This window comes from Peromyscus maniculatus, chromosome 7 (genome assembly GCF_049852395.1).
Source record: "Peromyscus maniculatus bairdii isolate BWxNUB_F1_BW_parent chromosome 7, HU_Pman_BW_mat_3.1, whole genome shotgun sequence".
Lineage (NCBI taxonomy): Eukaryota > Metazoa > Chordata > Mammalia > Rodentia > Cricetidae > Peromyscus > Peromyscus maniculatus.
Genome location: NC_134858.1, coordinates 40,035,469 through 40,063,138, shown reverse-complemented (window position 1 = coordinate 40,063,138; position 27,670 = coordinate 40,035,469). Strand labels below are relative to the sequence as shown.

Here is a 27,670-nt window from a genome sequence, read left to right as displayed (position 1 = left end):
AGAAAGGCTGCCTAAACTCGGGAGGAGAGGGAAACCGCCTAACGGCCCACAAAGTGCTCCCTGAAGTTCGCGTCCAGATTGGCGGCCTCATTTATCAAAACAGCGCACACCTGATGGATGTACAGAGTTGGCCCTCAACCCCCCAACTCCACTCCCCGACCCAGGAAAAGACAGAGTGCGAGGTGAGGCCTGATTTTTTTTTTCCAGCCGCATTTGAGAAATTCGCTGTGTCAGAGAAACTAAAAGACTAAGCAAACCCCCTGAAAATCCAAGCCTGATTATTTCATCCACGTGGCACCAGAACAAGCCAGAGGGGTGTGTGGGGGGGGGGGGCGGGGGAAGAGTCACCCGCCCCGCCCTTAATGGGAGGAAGGGATTTGCCCCGAGCGCAAACTCCGGACAAGGCCTGGCCGGTGGCGGGGCGCGGCGGGAGGGAGGGACCCAGAGAAAGCCAGCGTCGGCCGGCCACAAAGCGGCTGAGCCGCGGTCCCCAATCCCCGCCCCTCTCTGGGCCTCAGCGGTCCCTTTAAGGGCCAAGAGGTGCGCGGTCTCTTTAAGGCAGGTCCTGGTGGTTTCTGTTTTCTGAAGGAAGTGACGGGGGGTGGGATTGAATGAAAAGTGCTGAACGGAGTCCGGAGCTCAGGAGTCTGGGCGGCTGGGGCCGCGGCGATCGGGGGGACACGCACGGGGGCCGCTGTCCGGGACTCGGGGTGCGTGGCTGAACGCGGCCCACGTGCGTTCGCAGCACGTCGTGGGGACCTCAGGGTTGAGTCGCCCCTCCTAAGGAGGCGACTTGCCGGGAATCCCTGAACCGGACCCCTTAACTTGGAGCGAACTTTGCAGGCGCGCCTCCCCTCCCCCACGCGGCGCGCCGGGGCCCCCGGGGATGCGGCCCCCCGGCCGCCGCGACGTCCCCTCGGCGCGCCCCGCGCTGCCGCTGGTGCTGCTGCTGTTGTCGCCGCTGCTGCTTGGGGCGCCGCGCGGCGTGGACGCGGGGAGCAGCGCGCCGGCGGAGCTGAGGGTCCGTGTGAGGCTGCCCGACGGCCAGGTGACCGAGGAAAGCCTGCAGGCGGACAGCGACGCCGACAGCATCAGCCTCGAGCTGCGCAAACCCGACGGCACTCTCATCTCCTTCACCGCCGATTTCAAGAAGGTGAGGCACCCTCCCTGGTCCCGTTCCATCCCCGCCCCACCCCCGGGGAGGGAGGCTTTCGAGCTTAACTGTCGGAGGTCGCAGACACCCCCAAGCCTGCAGACGAGAAATGCAGCGCGGGAAGGGGGACGTGACTTGCCCAAGGTCACGCCAGGCTCCCTCTCTAACTCGCCCGCACCCAGATCTGGGTCCTTTATCCTCTTCAATGAACTCCTGTGCTAACAACCCCTCGAGGCTTCTGTTACTTGGCTCTGAGTAATCAAGGCCCCTCTCGTGCACTGATCAGCTAGCTCCGGGGTCTGCTTCCTTCTCGGCACTCCCAGCTGATACTCCGACAGAAGTGCACGTTAACAATGCTTCCCTTCTTGCAACAGTTTTTCTGTGACTGCAGGGGGAAATCCACAGGTGGCCTCGCGGACCTTGGCCCGCCCTGTAGCTGTGAGTGTGGTATGAAGTTAGGTCCCTTTCCTTTTCGGTACTTGGCAAGGAAATGGTTTCAAGACCTCCAGCCCTGGAGCACCATTCCGGGGGGTCATTTTCCCTGCAGAGCTGTCGGCCCCTGGTCCTGCCCAAGGCTAGGAGCAGCTCTCTCCTCTGTGACCTGGAGAGCTGGAAAGCTTGGGGCAAGAGGAAGACCTAGGAAGGGTTGGGAGAGGGGAGGGGAGGGGAGGGGAGGCCTCTTCACTTGGAAAATGTGGTCAGTGTCTCAGCCAAGCCTGGCAAGGGCTAGTGAAATCCACAGTTTCGCCCTCTCTGTATTCTCTCTCTCTCTCTCTCTCTCTCTCTCTCTCTCTCTCTCTCTCTCTCTCTCTCTCTCTCTCTCTGTCGTGGGGGTGGGGTGCAGTGTTGTGGAGGGAGTCAGAAGAGGGAGAGAAGTGCTAGGATTATCAGGAAATGGAAGTGTGTGTGTGTGTGTGTGTGTGTGTGTGTGTGTGTGTGTGTGCGCGCGCGCTGGGTGACAAACAGTGACCCAACCACAGAAACATCTTGAAGAAAAGAAGATGTATAAGTTTTTGGTGAAGGGCGATTCCCCCACTCCTGCCATCTTGGTGCTCAGGAGCCCAAGATAGGCAGAACACAAGTTCAAGTCTAGCCGGGACTATCGAGTGAGAGGAGACCCTGTCTTGTGGGGTCCAGGGGAGAAATCTTCTAATCATCTACTCTCACCCCTAAAAGAAGGCACCATGCCCCTCTATCTTTGGGGGGAGACAGACGTAAGGCATATTAAATAGCTGGGCAGCCAAGAGACCCAGTACCCAGCAGCCCCCTCTCTCTGGCTTCTGTGAAACTGGGAGTTAGTTGGAGAGCTTGGGAGGAGGGGCCAGAGGATGGGCAGCCAGCTAGAGACCCCATGAGATTGACGTGGATTGCAGAGGAGCAGAGGAGATCCAGCATTGGGTGGAGTAGGGGTGAGGCTGGACCAGGGGTGAGGCTGGACCAGGGGTGAGGCTGGACTGGTGATCTGGCCCGGGCCCAGGGAGTCATCTTGACAGAGGACTTAGCGGAATGCTTGCCACACAGGCTCAAACTGCCATCTTAGATGCTAGCTACTAGGGCAGATGACCCTGCTTGTCCACCTGAATTAGGAACATTTTATCTGTGGTATTCTGGGCTTGGAAGACGCAAATGGAGGCAGAATCAATCACGAGTGGGGATCTAATCTCTCCTCTAAGCCCTCTGACCTAAAAGCCAGCCACAGAATGTACTGTTAGTGTCCCACCCTCCTGCCCAGTGGCCCGGTGGGGTGATCACCCCGCAGCCTTAAAGATTTATCTATCCCTAGGCAAGACTTCTGATAGCCAAGCTGGGCGGGGCGTGAAAGGCAGGACTTTAATGGAGCTTTTCTAGCCTCTGGCTACAAAAGGTTGTTATTGCTCTGCCGTGAAAGGAGACCAGGGCAGAAAACAGGAGGCTGTGACCAGGGTGGTAGTGGCCTGCCGTAGGGGTTGGACCGAGCCTGGGGTTGGGGACCCTCTGGCTGGGCAGTTGGAGGGAACATTCAGAGTTGATGGCCGGAGCTCACTTTAATCCCCACAATGGCTCAAACTTTCACCTAATTTTCCAAAGTCTACTTTTCAGGTTAGCCGCTGACACAGAGCTGGCATTTCACACCTGCTCCTGGCATCTCCAATTTCATGTGTGGGGGGTGTGGGGGGTGTGGGAGGGTAAGTCACAGAGAGTGGAAAGCCAGCTGTCAGAGGATTTCTAGGCTCTTCTTCGGCTCAGGACATGGTGGAGTCGGGTACATGGGGACCGGGGAGGACAGTATTTAGTCTATTCCAGCGTGTTGCTTCTACTGGCCAGAGCCACTCTGTGCCCCGTCCGTCCTTCTCCCACAGGGTGCTTGTTGCTCAGTTCTCCAGGCCTTTTTTTGTTAGATCTCCACTGGAAAGCTCTGCCTAGAAGTAATGAAGTTTCCTGTAGAAAATGGCCCAGAAGTTGGGTTTTTGTGTACCATGCCCATTAGGGGCTGCTTTAGGGAAAAAAATCCTGAATCCTTTTGGAACTACTGGTGTTTGCCATCTGATCACCATCGGGAGAGACAGTACAGACTGAATGAGACAAGTCTGGTTTACCCCCGGAGAGCTGGTCCACCTCCAGACCAGCTATCTGGTCTCTCTGGGCCTGCATCTCTTCATCTGAAAGATGTGTTAATATTGGTGCCTGGCCTGCGGTCATGGACAGAGCTGAACAGGGAGCAAAGTGCATGTAGTATGCTCCCTCTGCTTCTGGTGCCATGTCGCGTGCTCAGGATACGAGAAACCCTCCGCTCCGAAGCTGTCTTATGCCACCTTTCAGCCAGCTTCCTCCCTGTTCAGCTTGGATGAAAGAGGTTGAAGCGTAGGCAAGAGATCACAAAGAAAATCATCACTGAGCCTGCAAAAGACGAGAGCCCCTTGCTGTCACCTGTATTCTTTCTGTCTTGGAGACAAGGTCTCCAAATACAGTCTAGACTGACCTTGGCCTTGAACTCCCTGTGTGATCCAGATTGCTCTGAAGCTTTTGTTTTATCTTTCTTTTTTTTTTTTCTTTTGAGACAGAGTCTCACTACATAGTATGACAAAACTCCACTTGGGGAGATGCTATACACAGGTCTGCTTACCCCAGACAGAGAATCCACGACAGACCAAAGTATAAATAGCACCAAAGCCCAACTTGGTGAACCAGTGAATTTTATTTTATTGGGATTACTTAGGAATATAGGTGAGGGGTTACTTACGAGAGCAGAAATGACTCAAAGACAGATGTATCACCAAGGTGCACCCCAGCATGACTGACCACTCACAAAGCTGGGAAGCTGGAGTACACTGCACAGTCTGCAGGCCACTCAGCAGGTTGGAGAGCGACCTTTCCAGGTGCCTCAGTTGTTCTAAACTTCTTTCGGGCAGTTCCTCTGGCTTTTGTTTCTCCCAGGCAGCTGGGCTGGTCTTAGTCTTCTTTGAAGCACAGCTTTTATTGTTTACCCTGGCAGGGAGGGGTCTAGTGAATCTGGTCAGTTTCAGGGACTTCCTGAAGCTGTTTTGAGTTGCTTACCTTCCTTCCAGGAGCTTCCCTGCAGGATGGACTGTTTCACAGTCCCTGCAGGAAACTGTTACACAAGACTAGCCTTCAACTCTCGATCCTCTTGTCTAACTCACAGTCTCGAGTGATAGGATTATAGGTGTGGGCCTCCACTAACTACCACCTTCTCCTGGGAGCTGCTGGGTCAGTGGCCAGCCAGTGCCCGCTTCCTCCCCAGGACAGCAGTCCACCCTGGCCTAAGCGAACTCAAGGCTTTGTGACACCCCACGTAGGAGGGGTCCCAGCTCTTACACCCCTTCTTCTCGGCCCTGCCTTCCTTCCCAGGTAGGCACCCAACACTGACTATTCTTCTCCATGCTTGCACCTTGACCCAAAGCTGGTAAAGCAGTCAGTCACCAGTGTGCTATGGGACACTGGAGCTGACGTGGGCAGATCCCATGAGCAGCATGGACTGGTACATGGCTGTCCTGTCACCTGGAGCCCTTCCTCGGGCTGACACTCACCAGGCTGACTGAGCTGTAACTCTGAAAGAATGCCAGTTGGATATATGGTTGAGTGGCTTTGAAGAGTCATCCGGAAAGTTTGCAGGCTCCCCATACCTGAACGGAATGGAACCCCATCTCACTAAATCAGGACATCTGAACACGAGAGTCAGGCACAGGGTTCTTTAAGTTGAGTGCCAGCCTGGGCTATGGGAGATCCTGTTTTAAAAAGGGGTGGGGTGGGATGGCGGGTTGTGGATGGGGCTCAGTTGATAGTATTTTGCCTTCCGTGCAGGAGACCCTGGGTTTGATTCTCAGCACCACATAAATTGAGCATGGTTGTGCACATCTGTAATTCTGGCACTTGGGAAGTGGAGGAGGGATGATTAGTAGTTCAGGGTCATCCTCAGCTACAGGGTGAGTTCAGGACCAGCCTGGGCTACATGAGACCCATTTTAAAAACAAGCAGTGTGAATCTGTTGTTCTCCCTTTGCTGCTTCTGTTTTGGTGCTGGGGACTGAACCCAGGGCCTTTGGCATGCCGCTGCCTGAGCCTCACACGCTTATTACCCCCCCACCCCCACCCCCAGGCCCCAATGTGCTGTAAGCAGCGTTTATACTTTGGGCCTAAATTTATATGCCCTCCACATAGGAACTCTAACTCCTAATGCACACAGTGAGTAACGTTCCTTGTCACTCCGAGCCCTACATATATCCACTGTGTGTATACAGCCACCGAGCACAGTAATGCAGGCATGCTACCACCCCAGTCTCTCTCTGGCTGCTTATCTGTCAGCCCTCTTGGCGGCTCCCTCCCCCATGCTATCTCTATCCAAGCTCTCTGTCCCCCTGTCTGAATGTCCAAAAGCAGGGGAAGGAATGAGTCACGTCCCAAGCAGCCTGCTGTGGGGCTGGCCACAAGGGGAAGATGGGGTTGCAAGATATGGAAAAAAGTCATGTGTGACTGCACCAGGGTGGTGGGGAGGTAGGAGGAGAAGGACCCCCACTCCAAAAGTGAGGAAGCAAAGGGTCCGTTAGGCTGGAACCTGGGAGGGAATGCCAATGTCAAGAGCCACACAGTGCTGTGGCTTAACTCAGGGCTACTCCAAGGGGTCAAGAACCCCAGGGAGATTAGAAACTTGCTTTCTGTCCTGGGTACCAATGGGTAAGTGGAAGCCAGAGGAGAGAAGCATCCAGAAAGCATCAGATTCCCTGTCCCGGGATCAAAGGTGGGGTTCCTGTGGGATGTAGTCAGGATCTGCAGTGTTTACATGGACACTGTCCCAAGAGAATGTCACATCACACACATGTAGAACAAGAAGAGAAGGTTTTAAGGTCCTAAATCCTACCCTGTCTGTGCTGGGTCCTCTATGGTTTGGCTCGGAAGACATGTAATAGATTAGAAATCTCTGGTAGCAGAGGACAGTTTAAAAAAAAAAAAAAAAGCACTTTTGTGGTTTGGGTATGTGTATGCACAGGGGTTGGGTATATGCATGTGTGTGTGTGTTCCTGTGTGTACAGATGCATGTTGGAAGCCAAAGGCTGACATCAAGTGTCTTCCTCACTTTCCACCCTATGGTTTTGAATCAGGGTTCTCTCACTGAACCTGGAGCTCCTGGATTCAGCGAGAGGAGCTGGCCAGTGAGCTCCGGGGATTCTCTTCGTGCCCAGCACTAACACAGGTAGGTAGGTATGTGCAGTCATGCTCTTTCCACAGGTATTGGGGGTCTGAACTCAGGCCCTGACGCCTGCATGGCGGGCAGTTTACCAACCGAACCATCACTCTGCTCCCCAAAAGTGCTTCCTGAGAACTTTTAGAGCCCAGAGCATTTTCTCAGGAGTTTGCAGGAAGTAAAGAGACCAGGCTGTGTATGTGGGGCTCTTGGGTCCAGTTCTCGTCCTCCTTCCATATCTGATGAACTCCTCCTTGGGTCAGGGTACAAAGTCTTTTTTTTTTTTTTTTTTTTTAAGATTTATTTTATTGGCGCAAAGCTACAAAGAGAAACCCTGTCTTGAAAAACCAAAAAAAAAAAAAAAAAAAAAAAGGCCGGGCGATGGTGGCGCACGCCTTTAATCCCAGCACTTGGGAGGCAGAGGCAGGCGGATCTCTGTGAGTTCGAGGCCAGCCTGGGCTACCAAGTGAGTTCCAGGAAAGGCGCAAAGCTACAAAGAGAAACCCTGTCTTGAAAAACCAAAAAAAAAAAAAAAAAAAAAAAAAAGATTTATTTTATTTATTATATAACTGTGTTCTTTCTGCAAGTTTGCCTGTACTCCAGAAGAGGAGATCAGATCTCATTACAGATGGTTGTGAGCCACCACATGGTTGCTGGGAATTGAACTCATGACCTCTGGAAGAGCAGTCAGTGCTCTTAACTTCTGAGCCATCTCTCCAGCCCCCTGGATACCAAGTCTTGGCTGTGGTTCAAGTGTGCTCCCTGGCCTATGGCTGACATCTCCCATCCCTGATGGAGATGCTGTGTCCAGATGGAGTCTTTATCCTGACTCCTGGTGAAAACCACCACCTGGAGCCGATAGTGTAGCCTGTTGCAGAGGGAAAAGGGGGATTAGAGCAGGCTTTCTCTTTGGGCTGCCAACCAGCTCCCAAATATAACACATAGACTTATTAATTATGAGTACTCGGCCTTAGCTTAGGCTTGTTTCTAGCTAGCTCTTTTTTTTCTTTTTAACTTAAATTAACCCATTTCTATTAACCTATGTACTGCTCGTTTAGCTTATCTACATATTGTCCATCCTGCTTTCTTGCTTCCTCAGTATCTGGCTGGCTGGTCCCTGGTTGCCTACCAGGGCATTGTCTGCCTGCCAGCCCCAGCTATCCCTCCTCTGCCTAGCTATAGACTGGTCAGCTTTTTATTAGACCGCTCATGTGCCTTCGGCAGGCAAGGGGAAACAGTAACACATCTTTACTAGCTAAACAAAGGCAGCATAAACAAAAGCAATGCATCTTTACATAATTAAACAAATGCAGCATAAAAAATGCAACACATCTTTACATAGTTAGACAGTTCTTCTGCAACACAAACAAATACAGCACATCTTTACTTAGTTAAACAAACAAATATTCTATTCCACAACAGGGGATGGGTGGAATTTGTTCTTGGACTCCTCAGTCTGCAGAGTAGTGGGTAAGCTTGCACAGACACCTACCTACTCCACAGGCAGGCAGGCAGGCAGATGACCCAGCCTGGCGATGCAGACTCTATGGGAATGTGGCATCCTGCGTTCAACAATCACTCTGCTCACACATGTGGTCTTAATTTGTCTGCACTACTGCATCCGGAGGCACTTTTGCCTCCATCCTGCAGATGCACAGACTGAGCTTGGAAGTGACATTGGTGACAAGACCAGACAGCTGGTAGTGACTCAGGATTAGCTCCCAGAGATCCTTGTACTACATTCCGACTGACTGGGCTGCTCTGGCCCTCTGAGTGGGTTCCTTCGAGAAGGATGAGACACCCTGTGGAGGGGCAGAAGGAGTGTGGGAGAACCCTAGTGCACAGGAATTCACAAACACCTATTTACATGCAGTTGGTGTGGGCCCCGTTCCCCCAAACTCATAATTCCCGGGGAATCCAGGGTTGATCCCTCAGCAGTGCTCTGGGTGGCTCTGGAGGGTGAAAGGCCAGGCTGGGTAGGTCCCAAATACTGCCAGTCACTCTGCCTTAGCCTCTGTGAGCCTGGGCTCCATGCCTGTGGCTCTCCAGGGCAGAGTAACTGAGGGGGTCTGCAGAACAAGGGACCTATGAGACGCGTATGTAATTCCAACTTTTTTTCTTTCTGCACCAGGGACCAATTCATCACTGGGAGCTTCGGTCCTTTAAATTGGCAAATGTTTACTTACCTGTCACTGGGGATTCGGATGAAGGGCAGGGAATGAAGGAGGCTGGACTCTCAGTGAGAGGGAAGTGTGGCGCCCCGTGTCAGGAGCCCTGAGTCAGCTAGACAGTGGGGAGCAGCTGATCCACATAAAGCCTCACATTGTTCCCCCGGGCCAGTCAGGATGGTGGTGACCTTTGGGATTTTTGGCTGACAGAGCATGAGGGGCCCTTGGGAAGGCTGGGAACTGGCAGTGAGGGGCACGGGTGCAGGGTGGTAGTTGTACTAACCCTATGACAAGAAGCCTCTGTCCACCACGTCCGTGTGCACAGACAGTAGGGATGCCTGCGTCTCCTGTAGCTTCCATCCCAGCTCTGGGTTGAGTGCATCCACACCTACTCCTGGTGAAGAGCTAGACAGAGCTGCAGAGGGGTTCCTGAATCTGGCCTCCCCTGCCCCAGCCTAGGAAATCTGGCCCCTGTCTAGTCATGAAGCAGTCCCAGCCAGGAGCTGAGGAATAAATATTTAGATTGGCTCAGCCTGGGCCCCAGAGTCACGTGCTCTGGTGATGAGGAGACAGGGGTAGCAGAACACAGTCCCAGAAGGCAGGGAGCCCCAACCGTCCAGTAGCTAGGGGAGAGGTGGGGTGAGTACTGCTTTGTGCAGGCCCTGGAGCAGTGGCCAGTCACACACACACACACACACACACACACACACACACACACACACAAACACACACACAACCGTTCTGCTCCCATGGGATGGGGTGGGGCGGGGCTTAGTTCTCAACTGTACTGTAGTGGGAAGTGATGAGGAGGGGTGTCCTGAGAGCACTGGGAGCCTGGAGCTGGAATCTGGGAGCCTGGAAGACTGAGGGGAGCTGAGGTGATGGTGTGTGACTGAGAACGCCTGTGTGAGCCGAGGGGTTGGGCTGTGGGTGAGATAATGTGTGAGCCAGAGCCTGCTGGGCGTGAAAGTGGAGCAGAGGATTCAGTGAGGGGTGTGTGTGTGTGTGTGTGGGTGTGTGTGTGTGTGTGTGTCCCGAGGGTAGGGAAAGCTGGGATAAATTTGGGTGTGTCGATAACAGTGGCCCAAGCAAAAGCTGTGTGTTGCCCTCTTACCTAACTGAGTCTAAAAGGCAGCCATGGAGGGCCATGCTGCTCCTGTCTTGGCCCATCACGGTCCAGGCCTCCCTCCCCCAGCAGGAAGTACTCCCTGAGCCTCTCTGAGGAAGCAGCCTGGAGGGCTCACACAGGGTGTCTCCTGTCACGGGTGTTTTCCCAGGACAGCTGTCTGCAGTCACTTCCCTGTTCCCATGGAACCCCATCAGAGTAGCCCCTCTCTCTGGGTCTCACGAAGATGGAATGGTCGGGGAGGGCACAGAGGCGTGGTGCATCCCCATAGCGTGAAGCAGAACACTGGACTAAGAGTTGGAAAGTCTGGGTTTCTGCTGCTGGTCCCGCTGTGTGACTAGAGAAGTCCCTTCTCCTCTGGAACTTCGCTGAGACATCAACCACATGATCCCCTAAAGTCTGACCTCTTAGAATGCAAAATAGCCCTTGGCTATCAGCCTGCAGGAGTGTACCCCCACCCCCCCCACTCCCTTTGTAGGTAAGGCCAAGAAGATAGGGCGTGGAGATTGTGGAGGCTGAATCCATTCACACAGCCAGTGGACATGGAGCTTCTGCCCTGTGCCAGCCCCTGGCTACCACATACACCGGCTCCAGCCACTTGTCTCTGACCCCAGAGCCAGACCACAGAGGGCCTGGATGAATCATTGCCAGGCAGATATAATGCCAGGACAGCATACACTCTCCTGTGCACAGCCTCAAACTGAGTGAAAGCCAAATGTGAACCAGACTCCACACCAGCCCCAGGCTCAGAACCCACCAGTGACTTCCAGGGACCCACAAAGTTAAGCCCAGACTCGAGTGGATTCCTAGACCCCAAATCCTGCCGCTCAGCCACCTCCCACCCTCCCCTCTGCCCTCCCTCTCCATCTCACCTGGCCCTGGTACACTCCCACCACTGGCCTGGGTACCCCTTCATACTATTGCTCATTTGTCTGGGCATGGTTGGGAGAATGCCATGTGCTCCGGGCCTGGAGGAAGGAGTCCGGGAGGGAATTTAAATGAGGCAGGCAGGGCACTGGGAAGGTGCCTCTATGGACTGGAGGTCCTGACCTTGAACTGTGCCTGAGCGGGTGGTACGTGGGAGCTGAGGTCTAAGGAAGGATCCCTTCTGTCCACCTTCCTTAGGTGTGGGGCATCCCCAGAGAGTAATGGACTCACAGAAAGGTCCAGGAAGTGACTCAACACTGCCCATTCAAGGAACTGTATCTCAATGCATAAGCAACATGGGAGTTACTGTGGGCAGAGCCTGGGATGCCAGGGTCTAGAGTGTACTTCATTGTGAAGCTGGTGACATTAAATGCTGAAGTGACAGCAATATGGAGGGGCGATTGGATGTCCTACCTCACTCTTGGCCCAAGAACCACTGACCCCCCCACCCCCACTGAGGGGAGCCTTCCTTCCCTCCCTCCACCCCAGCCCTGTCCTTACAAGAACAGTTACGCCCTTATCCATCCTTTGTATCCATAGCAGTCAGCACAAACTTCAGCTCCAGGCCTCATTCCTGGCACTGAAGTTGATAGCCTCAGGAGTCCTGTAATGACAGGGCCCTTGGACGTGGCCATTCCTTTGCCTTTCCAGAAGCTTGTGAAAGCCCTGCCTCGGGGAATGCGAGTCAGTGCTGTCCTACTTATTTCCTGCTTGCAAGCCTCGCAGGGGTCACCTGACCTGCCTTGGTCAGTCCATCAATAGAACAATCTTTACCTGGAGTAGATGGCGTCAGGAACAAGGGATTGCGGCATCAGGATTGCGGCATCATGGGGCGGGGGGGCACTCAGAGTCCCACCCCGTGTTCCGAGTCCTTGCACTCTTTCATGCTCACAGCAGTCCTGCAAGGTGGGACTCTCACTGGGCCTATTTTGCAAGTGTGAAAAACGGAGACTCAGAGACCTTACATAGATTTCCCCCCAAGGTTATGTGGCCAGAAGCAGCAAGACCAGGGGCCAAAGCAGGGAACCCTGGCTGTTAACATTCCATCTTAGCTACTGTGGTGTATTCAAGCCTACCTTGGCCTCAGCTACAGAGAGGATTTCAACCCTCCCTGCCCCTGACTGGCCTCTTCTTGCTGTATGCCACAGGACTTCCTTATGGGCTGAAGGTTCCTGGGAGAATGGTTCCTTATGGAGCCCTCCTAGTTTGGGAGGCCCAGACGCTAAACCTCTCTCCACTGCCAAAGGCTCTTGCCCTGTTGTGCTGTCTGCCTTGAGCGTTTGACAACATCTAGATGAATCATCCCAGGGAACTCTAGGCAAGGAGAGAGGCTGGAAGCCAGGTTCCCATCTGCCGTGGACTTAACATCTGTCAGGATGTTCCCAAAGCAGAGGAGCTCCGTGACACTGTCCTTCTGTCTGTTCTGGAGCCTTGCTATTGGGCCAGGCATGGTTCAGGATGTGATGCCCACCCCCTCCCTGGGACCAGCAAAGGACATGTGGCTGTGGGGAACAATGGGATCAAGAACACTGGAGAATCTGTAAAGGATTTTTCACAGTGCAGGCAGGTGGGGTAGGAGGTGTAATCCTGCCTCGTCTTTTATTTGCATCAGGCTGTTTGTTAGGCACACATAGTAAGAGCAGGAGCTGCCCTGTCCTTAGGCAGTCAACCAAGGATCCAGGGATAGTGGCCGAATGAGTATGATGGGAAATGAGCCAGGTTCTGGTCCTGTCTGCCATTCACTGACTCTATGGGCCTGAGCTTCAGTTCATTCATACTTCCCCCTCCCTCCTTTCTTCCCTAGTTCCATTTTTCCCTTCACTTATCTTTTGAAACAAAATCTATGTAGCCCAGGTTGCCTTCAAACTGGCAATCCTCCTGCCTCCACCTCCCAAGTACTAGAGATATACCACACCTGCTCAGCCCATTTCTTTAGTTTAGCATCAGGGAAGTTAGACTAGTTGATCCAGGAAGCAACTGTGCTTTCTGGGAAAAGAGCTCAGCTTTTTGACAGCCTAGACTACCTGGGTTAAAATCCCAGCTGTGCTTCCCCTAAGTCCATGACCTTGAGCGGGTTACCCAATCCAAGCTCTGTCATAGTCGAGCTCTCCTCCTATTGAGACTTCAGATAAGATGTTGCAATCTGTTTGACACACTGTAACAGCAGTTTCACTTTCCCGGTTATCAAAGCAGTGAAACTTGGTCCTACAATCACAGAGGGCTTCCTCCGCCTTGGTGAGAAGTCCTCCTTCCTTCTGCACCCAGGCAGCTTCCCAGCTTGGTAGCATCTGGTGGTTGTCATTGTTGTTGGTATCGAATTCGGAAATAGGGAAGGAACTCAAGCACATTTTGTGTGTGTGTGTGTGTGTGTGTGTGTATGTGTGTGCACTCATGTATGCATGTGTTTGAGTGTGTGCACACAAGCAGACATGCATTCATGTATGCCCAGGTACACATCTGTGCACCTGCATGTGAACAGGTATGCACCTGCATGAGTGGAGGAGGCCAGTGGTCAACTTTGGGTGTCATTGTTTATCCTTTTTTCATGGATTAGACTAGCGTGGCTAACCAGAAAGCTCCAGGGATCCTCCGGTGTCTACCTCCCCAGGGCTGGTATTACAAGCACACACCACCACACCCTCTTTTTACATGGGTGCTGATAACTGAACTGAAGTCCTCATGTTTGTATGACAAGCAGGTCATCCACTAAGCTGTCTTATCAACTCCTCAAGCAGAGCTCTTCAGTCTCTGGTCTGGTTCTAAATGTTCATTGCCTTCCACTGCTTATGGTGGGCAGGTGGCACAGCCGCCCACTGAGCCCCTCAGCAGCCCGGAGACCACCCGGTAGTTAGTACGGGTGTCATAGAGAAGATGGTGGTATCCAGATAGCATTCCCACAAGGGTCAGAGCTGAAAATACCAGTGAGGCGGACTTTGGATCCTGCATGAGGCGCCTACCAGGTATTGCCTGACTCAGACTCTCAGAGGCGGAGATCTGGTGTGGATTCCCACCTGACAGGACTGTGCCTGGAATGGGATCTGGCACTAGCAGATCAGCCTCCAGTGTCCCCTCGGCCGACCCGAGTGGATGGAAGATCAGATGGCCCAGGCTGGCAGGACAAGGAGATGCCAGCACGGTGACCCAAGGAGGGATTTCCTGTCCGGAGGAAGTGGGAGTTACGCCAGGCTGACTCACCTTCTTTCCAAGGCTCTGGATGAGGAGGAGCCTCGTGGAACCTTTTTCACCAGCCGAGCCTCAGTTTCTCTCTTCTAGGAAATCACTCTCCACATTCCCATCCCCTCTTGTTGCATTTATGATAAAGTCATTGTATAAAGTAATTTCTAGTAAAAGTGCAAGAGAGATCGCTTGTAGAGTTACAGTATGAGTAAAATCCACAACAGTATAGAGGATCAGCCAGGAGTGGTGGCACACACCTTTAATCCTAGCACTCGGGAGGCAGAGGCAGACGGATCTCTGAGTTCAAGGCCAGCCTGGTCTACATAGTGAGCTCCAGGACAGCCAGGGCTAGGTCGAGAAATCCTGTTTCTTTTTTTTTTTTTTTTTGGTTTTTCGAGACAGGGTTTCTCTGTGTAGCTTTGCGCCTCTCCTGGGACTCACTTGGTAGCCCTGGCTGGCCTCGAACTCACAGAGATTCACCTAGCTCTGCCTCCCGAGTGCTGGGATTAAAGGCGTGCGCCACCACCGCCCGGCTGAGAAATCCTGTTTCAAACAAAACGAAGATGATAGGCACTTGTCCCAGGTCATCAGTGACATTTGCTGGTCACTCCAACAATGACAGTAACCTCTGCTTGTGGTGCTAAGTACTAACGTGCCAGGTACAAGAGCTGTCACAGTGAGGCCTGGAAAAGCCTGGGGTAGCTACTGTATACAACAGCCTGGTGGTGGGACCCTCCGCCTCCCTGCCTATGTCTAGAATCCCAGGGAACACCCTGACCTTGTTCCCCCGAACACTTGGACCCGAGCAGTTATACAATACGCCCTCAATGGAGGGGGCTCCTGATGAGGCAGCCCAGGGTACAAGTGCTGAGCAATGAAAAGCCCAGGGATGCATCTCCCAGTGCCAGGGAAGAGCCATAGGCATAGGGACCAGGAAGGTTCCGAGCCATAGTGGCTGAGGCCAGCGTGCCCCCATGGCAGGAGGCGTCACAGATTGAGACCTCTTCTGACTGGGACCTACTCACTTCCTTCTCCCCTCAGGAACAGAGTTAGGAATGTAATAGGCGAGAAGGGCAAGGTGCTTGGGATAGGGGTGGGGTGGGGGGCGGGGTGCAGGAGGATGTAGCAGAGGGTTCTAGCGGCAGCCAGCCTGCAGACACACTGTCTGAGGCTCTGCTGCCTCTTCCTGCTCCAGCCTCCCTCATGCATGCAGTGAGTCAGAACAGGAAGGCGCTCTGGGCCCATTGGTCGTGCCATGAGTACCCCCATGGGGAGAGGGGAAGTGGGGGGGGGGAAGGTAAGCCATTCCAGCCTTGGAAGGCAGCCACAGCTGCAGCCGGCTGCTTCCACCCCACAGTCTCTGATGGAGGTGGGGTGGGGCAGGGGCCAGGCTGACTGCAGAATACCCAGGGATGTTCTGAGGCTCTTCCCAAAAGCTACAGAGTGCCATAGAGAAAGCTCTGGAATGGGTGCTTGTCAAAAGTATAGTCCCTCCCCCATGGTGCTCTGCCCAGTGGTCTCGGGACCCTGCCCGACCCACTCTGAATTAGGACACTGAGGTACCTACTGAGGGGAGATGTCAGTGCCAGAAACAGGTGCTGTCTTTTTTTGAGATGAAGGTCTGGTGAGGGGGTTCACTTTGTCAATTTTCCAGAAAGCTGTGGAAACATTCAGGGTGTGATCTTCGAAGTCACGGGTATACATGGAAAAGAGAAGCAGTTTCCTAGGGCAGGGGAAGGAGGTGTCTTGGGGGAAGGCACTGGGACAGTAGCCAGGCCCGTCCTCCCCAGGACTGGTCTGGGGCCCTCACTCCAGCTGGTCTCCATCGTCTGCCCTTCCCCCTCAGGACGTGAAGATCTTCCGAGCCCTGATCCTGGGGGAGCTGGAGAAGGGGCAGAGTCAGTTCCAGGCGCTCTGCTTTGTCACCCGGCTGCACCACAATGAGATCATCCCCAGTGAGGCCATGGCCAAGCTCCGGCAGGTGAGCACCCACCCCAGGCTTGCCTGGCCAGGCCCTGACCCAGAACCCCCACCTCTGCGGTCACCCTGTCCTCATTCAAACTTGGCCTCTCTCCCATCCTGCTCTTCCTCGCCGCACTCTCTCGACACCCTCCTCACTGAGAGTCCTGATCCCCTGATTTTGCTCCAGGCCAGACTGACTATAGAGCCCCAGATCTTTAGTCTGCACTGAGCCCCAACTCTCAGGTCACCCCAAGCTGCTGGCCCAGGTCCCACCTCCTTGTGGGTGGAGAGAGGAGCATGACTCTGAAGAGGGATTGATATCACCTCTCCCCATGTCCCTCATTAGCTGGTGACACTGGACCAATGACCTTGCCTTTAAAGCCTCAGTGTCCTCATTGAGGATGCAGGAAAGAATCAGAACACACCTGTGAGAGTGTGTCAGACTGTTTTCAGCCTTTCGACCCACTGACCTGCCTGGATCCCTCCCTGGAGTTGCAGCTTCCCATAGCCCATCTAGGCTGACCGGGGTAGCAGGCCTGCCTGGTGGTATCTTCCCCTCCAGGGCCCTTACCCTTTGCCTGCCCTTCTTGGAAAGACTTAGTTCCTTGCATTCAGAAAGCACATGACCCACACTGTCATGTACCCCAGAACAGCTTGCCTAGGCTACCTACCTCTAGCCTGTCTCCCAGCTGCATCTTGCACTTATCAATCAGCAAGCCCTAGAAGTTAGTTCTAAGGACAGCCACTCATGAGTAGAGAAGCCAGAAAAAGCCTTAACTGCCCTTAGGGCATCAGTTTCTCAGGGGTTGGGGCTAGGTGCCTCTCCACTGCCTTGGGCTCCATGGACCTGAGATCAAGGAGGGCATGATAGGAGATATTCCCATCTTGCACCTACAGAAAAACCCCCGTGCCGTGCGGCAGGCTGAAGAAGTGCGGGGTCTGGAGCAGTTACACATGGACATCGCCGTGAACTTCAGCCAGGGGGGCCTGCTGAGTCCTCATATCCACAATGTATGTGCAGAGGCCACTGATGCCATCTACACCCGCCAGGAAGATGTCCGGTTCTGGACGGAGCGAGGTCAGCTGGGGGCTGCCCTGGGTGGGAAGAGGGAGGAGCCCTTGGACTGAGTGACTCTTCGCTGTGTTCAGGAGAGAGTTACTGAGTCCCTTCAGGGACGGACCACACAGGCACGCCCAGTATGGACATCCAGTTGCTGCAGCTGGTAGTGGGTAGATCTGTACAGCACCAGTTAAGTGTAAGCGTGTAGTCATGAGTGACAGGCATTCTCAGGGGAGGGTGAGATCCCCCAAGGTAGGCTGTGATATGTCAGGAAGGCTTCTGGAGGAGGTGGTGCCTGTGTAGCTAGAATGAGAAAACTCACAAAAGACAGCCTGTCAGGTCCTGTGAAAGGAGCCGTCTTTACATTCTTGTCACTACCCATAGTGAGGACACAGATGCTCCTGCTAGCATGTCTGCTGGCACCTCTCAGAAGTCAGCATCTCACCATTCCTGGTTGCCAGCATCTCTCCCAGAATCCTTAGGGCCTCCCCCCAGCTCTGCAGGACCCCTCTGCCACTCTGCTGGCCCTTCTCCAGGTCCTATGTGGAGAAGGGACGAGGAGATTCAAGCCACTTGCTCCTGGGCCTTCTGCTCAGCCAGATGCATATAGAGAAGCCTGCCCCTCCCAAAGCAAGGCTGGACTTTGTGACCATGCCCATTACACACCTTTCTCCACCAGACCACACCCCAAATAAAGGCCTGACGCCAGCACCCCCAGAAGCTGTTCCTTCCCATGGCCGCTCAGCAGAGCCCTGGTCAGGCCTCTGTCACCTGCTCAGCATTCATCATGCATGTTGTTCTCATGTCCATCCTCATTCTGCTTCTGCTGTCCCATCCCCACCCTGCCCACTCAGGTGACATCCTTTAGGTAGTTTTATTTAAAGCATTGGTGGCCATATGGCCCCGGGGTAGGCTGTGAAATCAGACATCCTGGTTTGGGTCCTGACCTTGTCAGTAAACTTCTCTGGACCAGTTTTGAATCCCTGGCACACAGTTGAGACTCAGTGGATGAGGATGACTGTGATTTTGTGTATCCCATTAGCCTTGCCTCAGGCCCGGGTCTCACCTCTGTGTCCGTCCCCAGGGTGGCCTTGGGAGGGGTGACAGGAGAGAAGGTTGTTCCGGACTATAGATGTTCCTACTTTCTTCATGCTTGTCTCTTCCCCCAGGTGTGGACAGTTCTGTGTTCGAGGTTCTGCCCAAGGAGCAGGTGGAATTGCCCCGCTGTGGGCAAGTGAGGGACCGAGGGAAGCCTTGTGCCTGCCGCTACAGCCTGAGCCTGGCCTGGTACCCTTGCATGCTCAAATACTGCCACAGCCGTGACCGGCCAGCACCCTACAAGTGCGGCATCCGAAGCTGCAGGAAAAACTACAGCTTTGACTTCTACGTACCTCAGAGGCAGCTGTGCCTCTGGGATGAGGACCCCTAGCAGTGGGGAGCAGAGAACCAAGGAGAGCTGCTCGGGCCCACAAGTTTTTCACCGGCCACCAGAGGGCGCTAGCAACCCTGTCTGGGGCCTTAGGGCCCTTCCTGTGCCTCTGAGGTTGAAGCCAGAGGCTCATCTGCATGACTGTGAACGGGTGTCACCCAGCACGGACAACCTTGGGCAGCCCTGATGCCTACCTGTGCCCATCTGGGGGACTGAGAGGGACCAGCCGTTCTCCAGACTGGTACCCTCCCCGCTTCCTGTCTCCTGAAATGTCCCACATACATGCAATCAAAGATGCACCAGCCTTGGCTTCTTTTGTGGGATTTGTACCAGGGCCGTGTGCTCCTGCATCGTACCTTCCCATCAGCGAGGCGACCGTTGACCCGAGAGGGACTTCTGGGGTCTCGTGCCCTAGCTCCCATGTCTGAAGTGCCTTCTCTCTGCCCCGGAGGCAACAGGGATCCGGGAAACTGCTGCCCCTGAGACTGCCACGTGTGCCTTTCCTGGGACCCAGCTTCCAGCCTCCAAGTCTTCCTCCCTTTGGACTGAAGTACTTTGGACAGGTTCTGGGACAGGAAGGGAGCATGAAGTACAAGGAAAACTTGAATTCCAGATTTTTAATACAAAATATTTATCATTTGTACCAGAAATAAAAGTGTTTTAAAGTTTTCACTCACCTAATGGCGCTAGCCTAGGAGATCCGAGAGAACTTTTGTCCAATGCTGCCACCTAGTGTCAGAAATGTGCCTCTACACAATTAGTGCCAGTCGGGGCAAACCAACTTCAAAAGTTCCTATTGTGTGCTCTGTGAGAGGCTCTGTGCTTGAGATGATGAAACAAGAGGACCGGGAAGGCTCAGTAGTTAAGAGCACTTGCTGCTCTTCCAGAGGACCCAAGTTCAATTCCTAGCACCCACTGTGAGGGTGGGGAGGTTCACAGACACTCGAAACCCCAACATAATGGGGACCTGCCACTTTTTTATGGCCTCCAGTACTCCCATACATTAAAAAAAATCTTGGGGCTAGAGCAGTGGTTCTCAACCTCCCTAATGATGTGCAGTTCCTCATGTTGTGGTGACCCCCCCCAACCACAAAGTTGTTTTCATTGCTACTTCTTAACTGTAATTTTACTACTCTTGTGAATTGTAACATAAATACCTGTGTTTTCTGATGGTCTTGGGACACACACACACACACACACACACACACACACACACACACACACACACACACGGTCTCCACCCATGTGTGGAGAACTGCTGGGCTACAGGATGGCTCTCAGGGATTAAGAGCACTGTCTGCTGGGCTGGACGTTGTTGTCACACGCCTTTAATCCCAGCACTCAGGAGGCAGAGGCAGGCAGATCTCTGTGAGTTCGAGGCCAGCCTGGCCTACAGAGGGAGTTCCAGGAAAGGCACAAAGCTACACAGAGAAACCCTGTCTCAAAAAAAACAACATAAAAAAGAGCACTGGCTGCTGGAGAGGTGGCTCAGAGGTTAAGAGCACTGGCTGTTCCCCCAGAGGACCTGGGTTCAATTCCCAGCAACCACATATAATGGAATCTGACACCCTCTTCTGGCATGCAGGCAGAACACTGTATACATAATAAATAAACCTTAAAAAAAAGCACTAGCTGCTCTTCCAGAGGACCCATGTTCCATTCCCAGGACCCACATGGCAAGCTTGTTGCCCTCTTCTGGCCTCCAAGGATACTGCATGCATGTGACACTCAGACATATATGCAGGCCAAACACCAATACAAAAAAACCCATTATCTATCTATCTATATATATGTACTCTATATGTTATATATGATGAGGACTGAAGATGGAGCTCAGTTACAGAGCATTTGCTCAGCATGAGCAAGGCCCTGGGCTCAATGTCCTGCATGGCAGAAAGAAAAAGAAACCAGTGAGTAAAAGCAAAAAGGCAAGACTGATGTTAGAACCAGACATCCAGCATCCACATCTGGACCCTCACCAGAAGTCATTGTCGTGCTCACCTGTAGTGCCACCACCCCGGAGGCAGAGGGTCTATGCAAATTAAAGGCCAGTCCGTGCTGCATAGCAAATTGCAAGCCAGAGGCTGCTGTACTTACGTGAGAAGAATTTAGAAAAGGGTCGGATGTGAGCTGAGGCTCCGGGCCTGGACAGTGACCGTTTAGCAAGGTGAAAGCAGCAGGGGGTTGTGGGTAACAGTCTCTGGTTCCACAGAGGACCCAGCTCCGCAGGAGAGAGGAGGCAGATTCAAACCCTCTTCAGAGCCCTTGGGGAAGGAAGCAGAGTGCAGGGCAGTCCCATCTACCCAGTGCCTCCAGAACAGATGCATGCAGGCCAGAGCGTCTGCTGTAAGCCAGGTCAAGTGCAGGGTGTGGGAGACAGCCTTCTCAGGGAACAGCCTTCATTCCTAGCCCATCTTTAAGGGCCCACTGCAACCTTGCCAGTAGACAAGGAATGAGGACATCACCCTTTTCCCTTTCTCCCTCTTGCCTAATGGAGGCCTCGGTCATGATTCCCAGTCTCTGCTCTGGATGGAGGGAGGGATACGTGGAGAAAGCTCTGTGTGAGGGAATCGGATCTATTGTAACCTGAGTTACAGACAGTTGTGAGCTGTCATGTGGGTGCTGACATGGTGGAGTCCTTCCCGGTGGAGTCCCTTACGTCTTTCGTTCTCTCTACTTCCAAATGTCCAGAAGTAACACATTTAAAACATGAACATCTTGCCAAACCTGGTGACCCATACCTGTAATCCCAGCACTGAGGAGGCTGAGAGAAGAATTCCTGCAAGTTTGGGGCCAGCCTGGGCTACATAGCAAGTTCTGTTCTGAGCTAGGGCTACGGAATGAGACCTTGTCTTAAAAACAAATAATGCTTCAAACCAGGTGTGATGTCATGTGCCAATAATTTTAGCATTTAGGAGGCAGAGTTCAAGAGTTCAAGGCCAGCCTGAGCTACAAAACAAGTTCAAGGCCAGCCAACGTGTATTACTTGAGGCCCTGTCTTAAAACAACAACAGGGGCTGGAGAGACTGCTCGGCAGTTAAAAGCATGTCTGCTCTTCCAGAGGGTTAGAGTTGGATTCTCAGCACCCAAGGTGGGAGGCTCACAACTCCAGCTCTAGAGGATCCAATGCCCTTTTCTGGCCTCTCAGGACTCCCACACATGGCACACAAAGACATAATAAAAATAAAACTCAATCTTTAAAAAACATAACCAGCTGGGCGGTGGTGGTGCATGCCTTTAATCCCAGCACTCTTTTTTAGACAAAAAGAGAAGAAATGTGGTGGTATTGTGTTCCAAAATATTGTGTACCTTAATAAACTTATTAAAAAGCTTACTAAAAAAGGCAGAGGCAGGTAGATCTCTGAATTCAAGGCCAGCCTGGTCTCCAGAGTGAGTTCCAGGACAGCCAGGGCTACACAGTGAAACCCTGTCTTGAAAAAAATAAATAAAAATAAATAAAAACAAACAAAACAACAACAAAAAAACCCACAGCAACCAGGGCTACATAGAGAAACCCTATCTTGAAAAATAAAATTTAAAAAAAAAAACACAACAAACAAAACATCAAGAATGTTTCAAACCAGGGTTTTAAGTGAGGCATGGGGACACATGCCTATAATCCTAGTACTCGGCAGCCAGAGGGAGGAGGGTTAGGAGTTCAAGGCCAGTTTGGGCTACATAGCAAATTTGAGGCCAACCTGAGCTACATGAGACCCTGCCTCAAGACAAACAACAACCAATAAGAATGTTCCGATGAGGTGATGGCACACACCTACATCTCAACATTCAAGAGGCTACGCCAGGAGGATTGCTGGGAGCTCAGATCAGCCTGGGCTACAAATCAAGTACAAACCAAGCCCAAGCTAGGCCCCATTTCTCTCTCTTCTTGCTGCCTGCGGATCTAGATGCAGAACTCTCAGGTCCTTCTCCAGTACTGTGTTGGCCTGCATGCTGACGTGCTCCTGCCGTGATGACGATGGACTGAACCTCTGAAACTGTGAGCCAGCCTCCGTTAAATGCTTTCCTTTATAAGAGTTGCCATAGTCGTGGTGTCTCTTCACAGCAATAGAACACTGACTAAGACAGTTAGGGTTTATCTGACTGGCCAACTAGAACCTTCAAGAGCATGGCTCCTGGGGCTGGAGAGATGGCTCAGTGCTTAAGAGCACTGGCTGCTCCTCCAAAGGACCTGGGTTTAATTCCCAGCACCCACATGACAGCTCACAACTGCCTGTAACTCAGGTTACAATAGATCTGATTCCCTCATACAGACGTGTACGCAGGCCAAATACTAACACACACAAAAATTAAAAATAAATTTACAACTAAATAACAATTATTGAAACAACAACAATAATATGGCTCACCTATAAAAGAGGGCCCAGGGGGCTGGAGAGATGGCTCAGAGGTTAAGAGCACTTACTGCTCTTCCAGAGGTCCTGAGTTCAATTCCCAGCAACCACATGGTGGCCCTCAACCATCTGTAATGAGATCTGGTGCCCTCTTCTGGCCTGCAGTCATACATGCTGTATACATAATAAATAAATCTTTAAAAAAGAGGGCCCAGGTTTGGGGGGAGGAGGAGTCTAAAGCTTGGGAGCAGCTCCCTGAGGTAGGAATCATTGGACAAACTGGAGAAGAGGGATACAAGTGACATCAGGATTAGCATTGGCAGAGCAGGATCCTGACTAGTCCCCTTCCATAAAGTGAGAAGGCTCCAGGGAGACCAGAAGCCCGGACTGCTGGGTACCTGTGCCTCAGAGGGAAAAGCTCACACCAGCCACACCTTGCCCCTGCAGCATCACAGGCCCCGTAACCTTCTTATAGGTTTCCAGGCTTCCCTCTCCACAGCCCTGGAAGATCTGAAGGAGGGGAACTACGGGCCCCACACTTGAGGGGTCTCTGCTCCAGAGTCTTTATGGGACCTGGGTCTATAGGGCCGCATAGAAGAAGAGTCTCACATAACGTAGACAAGGGTCCCTTTAAGAACCAAAGCTTCGGCTGTACATGATGATGCATGCCTTTAGTCCCAGCCCTTGGGAGGCAGAGGCAAGAGGATCTCTGTGAGTTCGAGGCCAGCCTGGTCTACAGAGTGAGTTCCAGGACAGACTCCAAAGCTACACAGATGCACAGAGAAACCCTGTCTCAAAAACAAGACAAAAAGAACCAAAGTTTAACTAAATGCTAGGGACAGTGGTGCATGCTGTAATCCCAGCATTCCAAAGGCTGAGGCACGAAGAGTAGGACCCTGGCCTCAAGGCCATCCTGGGCTATATAGTGACTTCCAGGACAGCCTGGGCTACAGAGTGACAACTTGTCTCAAAACAAACAAACAAACAAACACACACGTGTAATCCCAGCAGTCAGGAGCTACAGAGGGACTTCCGGTCTGTCCCTAGCTCAGGAAGGAAAGGGGAAGGGAGAAGAGGAACCAGAGCATAGCTTGGCATGGTGGCACACATCTGTAATGCCAGCACTTGGGAGGCTGAGGAGGAGTTACAAATTCGAGGTTGCCTCATCAAGATACTCTTCCAGTACCCATCTATCTCAACACACACACACACACACACACACACACACACACACACACACACACACACACGTAAATGGAGGTGGAGTTTTCTGTCCTGACCGGTCCCAAATAAACAAATATATTAATTACAAATGCTCGGCCAAATAGCTCAGGCTTATTACTAACCAACTCTTATATTTAAATTAATTAATTTCTATGAATCTATGTATTGCCACACGGCCATGGCTTTACTGGTCCTCTGGCATCTTGCTTGTTGGGTGGCTGGCCTTCTTTGGAGTCCTCAGTTTGATTTTTCCTCCTAACCTTATCCTGCCTGGCTATTGGTCAGTCAGCTTCTTTATTAAATCAATCAGAGCATAATTTACACAGTGTACAGGAGGATTAGTCCACAGCACACACAAGCCCTCTTCTTCCCTCATTTGGAGACTCCTCAGCTGCATCCCACTCCATTGCACATGATCCACCTCAGGTTGCTCCTACAAGCCAGGCTGGAGATCGAAAGGGCCAAGAGCTAAAGAAGCCCTAGGATACATATACTCAGAGAAAGAGAGGCTCATTCTAGGGAATTAGCGAGTCCATAAGTCCTGGCTGGGTAGCAATGCTGCAGAGGAGAGCCTGCGATGGGCAAGGCAGCTAGAGCACCCTACTCAGCCAGGATCTCTAGGTTCTCTCCCTTTCTCAGGAAACTAACAGTCTCACTCTTAGGCCTTCCTTGGATTGGATGAGGTCTGCTCTCACCTTAAGGATAATTGCCTTAATGATCATAAAGGTGAATCTATAAAATACCCTCGTGGCGGGGGCTGGAGAGATGGCTCAGAGGTTAAGAGCACTGACTGCTCTTCCAGAGGTCCTGAGTTCAATTCCCAGCAACCACATGGTGGCTCACAACCATCTGTAATGAGATCTGGCACCCTCTTCTGTGTACATAATAAATAAATAAATCTTTAAAAAAAAAAAAAAAAAATACCCTCGTGGCAACTGATGTTTGACCAAACAGCTGGCCTCCAGAACCCAGCCAAATCCCACCATGCCTGCTGTGGTAGTTTGAATGTCATTGGCTCCCATCAGCTCACAGGGAGTGGCACTCTTAGGAGGTGTGGCTTTGTTGGAGTAGGTGTGGCCTTGTGGGAGGAAGTATGTCACTGTGGGGGCGGGCTTTGAGGTCTCATATATGCTCAAGCCATGCCTGGTATCTCAGACTACTTCCTGTTGCCAGTGAGTCAAGATGTAGGACTCTCAGCTCCTTCTCCAGCACCATGTCTGCCTGCATGCTGCCATGCTTCCCTCCATGATGATAATGGACTGAACCTCTGAAGTGTACATGACCCATCCCAATTAAATGTTTTCCTTTATAAGAGTTGCTGTGGTCATGGTTTCTCTTCACAGCAATTGAAGTTAGTCAGAGCTTCTTTCCTTCTTCCCTTTCCTTCCTTCCTTCCTTCCTTCCTTCCTTCCTTCCTTCCTCCCTCTCTCTCTCTCTCTCTCTCTCTCTCTCTCTCTCTCTCTCTCTCTCTCCTTTTTGGTTTTGGTTTTCTTGAGACAGGGTTTCTCTGTGTAGCTCTGGCTGTCCTGGAACTAACTCTGAAGACCAGGCTGGCTTTGAACTCAGAGATTCCCCCTGCCTCTACCTCCTGAGTGCTAGAATTAAAGACATGCATCGCCACCATCTGGCTTAGTTAGTTTCTATTGCTGTAAATAGATGCCATGACCATGGCAACTCTTATAAGGAAACACTTCATCGGGGCTTGCTCACAGGTCAGAGGTTTAGTCCATCATCATCATCATGACAGGAAGCATGGCAGCATGCAGGTAGACACAGTGCTGGAGAGGTAGCTGAGAGATCTACATCTGGATCAGCAGGTAGCAGGCAGAGAGAGAGAGACACTGAGCCTGGCTTGGGTTTCTGAAACCTCAAAGCCCGCCCCCAGTGACACACTTCCTCCAACTAGGCCACACCCACTCCAACAAGGACACACCTCCTAATAGTGTCACTTCCTATGGGTCTATGGGGGCCATTTCCTTCAAACTACCACACCTGCCATCTCTTGGTGTTACCATGGAGTAGCTGCTGAATAACCACCAAGAAACAGCAGCACAAGTGGCCAGGAATCAAGTGAGCTGGCTGTTCCTCTCCACTGTCCTTGTGCCTTGACAGCCCCTGGGTGCATAGCACCTGCCCTTCATCCTCTGACCCCTGTCAGTGTAAGTGTCCATGGCCAGTGAGGGCAAGACAAGTAGAGTCAGGGTACTTAGCACCCAGCTTCCCACTGCTGGAGGGTCACACATCTGATGTTATTTCCACTCTTCCCAGACCCTGGGGTTCCGGGGACATTGTTTCTCCCCATTGCTTCTTCAGCCCTGGCCCACCAACGACCTGCTTCTCTCTGGTCCAGGTCGCCTTAGACCTGCTGGCACCCTGTAAATAAGCCACAGTGTCACAAAAGGCAAGCCCAGTTGGTTCTGCTTCCTGCTGATAATCACCATAGTCCCAGCTGGGGACCTTGGAGGGTGGCCATGGAAGGGAAGAGGACAGAGTGGGTGGAAACACAGGGTCACACAGCTGGGACTCCATGGAGACCTTCTTCTGTACCAGGCCTCATGAGCGTCCAGTTGAGAAAGGAAAGATTGTGTAGTGCGTCACAAGCCACCCCGGAACCAGGCTCTGCCGAGCAAGGCTGACCTCTGATCTTCAGGAGGGGTGGCTTTGTCTTTTGGGCTGATGGTTTTGCTGCCTGGCCCTGGCTTCTGCTGCATATAGGAAATAGAGACAGTCCTGCATTCTTCCCCTTCTTATAGGAAATAGAAGCCCCCAGCCCCTCCCCGATTCCTCAGTAGCTTCCCTGTGTCGGGCAGGTTTTTCCTTCTCTTCCCTTCCACTTCTCTTTCCTACCTCTTGCCTTTCAAGCCTGGAACCATTCAACTCTTCCCCTCCTAAAGGAGAAACTGAAACTGCATGCATTGGTCTTTGCAGCCTAGCCCTGCTTCTCCAGCTGCTTCAGCAAGTGCATGCATTTTTTGTTGTTTTTATTTATTATTTTATTTATTTGAGATAGATTCTCCCCATGTATTCCTGGCTGTCTTGAAACTCTCTGTATAGCCCAGACTGGCTTCAAATTCAAAGCAATCCTCCTGCCTTAGACCCTCAAGTACTGGGATTACAGGACAGACTTCTTACCGGCATTCTCCTCCCTCCAAGTTCCTAACCCGGGGAGGCTCGGGCTGGGCTGGGCTGCAGTCAGCTGGGCCATCGCTGAAGCCAGGCACCCTCTCTGCCTAGGTAGGACTGATTGTACTCCGGCAGGACTGCCATCACCCCACTCCTAAGCCTGGCCATCCTCTGCTCTTGGTCACGGCCCCTATGTGCCGCTCATGGCTCTCGCTATCTTCCACCTACTACCCGGGCACTTGCTGTCTATTCCTGGGCTTTCCGTGTTAGGATAGAGTCCTTTCCTCTGAGAA

General features: G+C 52.4%; 1 protein-coding gene across 1 annotated transcript; it reads left to right on the top strand.

Moving 5' to 3' along the window:
* Positions 1 to 452: 452 nt before the first annotated feature.
* Positions 453 to 19,354, top strand: Oaf (out at first homolog). The gene is made up of 4 exons (XM_042282084.2): positions 453 to 1,153; positions 16,074 to 16,208; positions 17,087 to 17,267; positions 18,419 to 19,354. Exons 1-4 carry the CDS (start codon positions 887 to 889, stop codon positions 18,676 to 18,678), a joined length of 843 nt encoding a protein of 280 aa, XP_042138018.2. The 5' UTR covers positions 453 to 886; the 3' UTR covers positions 18,679 to 19,354.
* Positions 19,355 to 27,670: the final 8,316 nt, after the last annotated feature.

Coding starts and splice junctions, on each gene's coding strand:
- Oaf (XM_042282084.2), top strand. CDS start 887: ATGCGGCCCCCCGGCCGCCGCGACGTCCCCTCGGCGCGCCCCGCGCTG. Junction 16,209..17,086: donor CCATGGCCAAGCTCCGGCAG/GTGAGCACCCAC, acceptor TTGCACCTACAG/AAAAACCCCCGTGCCGTGCG. Junction 17,268..18,418: donor CCGGTTCTGGACGGAGCGAG/GTCAGCTGGGGG, acceptor CTCTTCCCCCAG/GTGTGGACAGTTCTGTGTTC.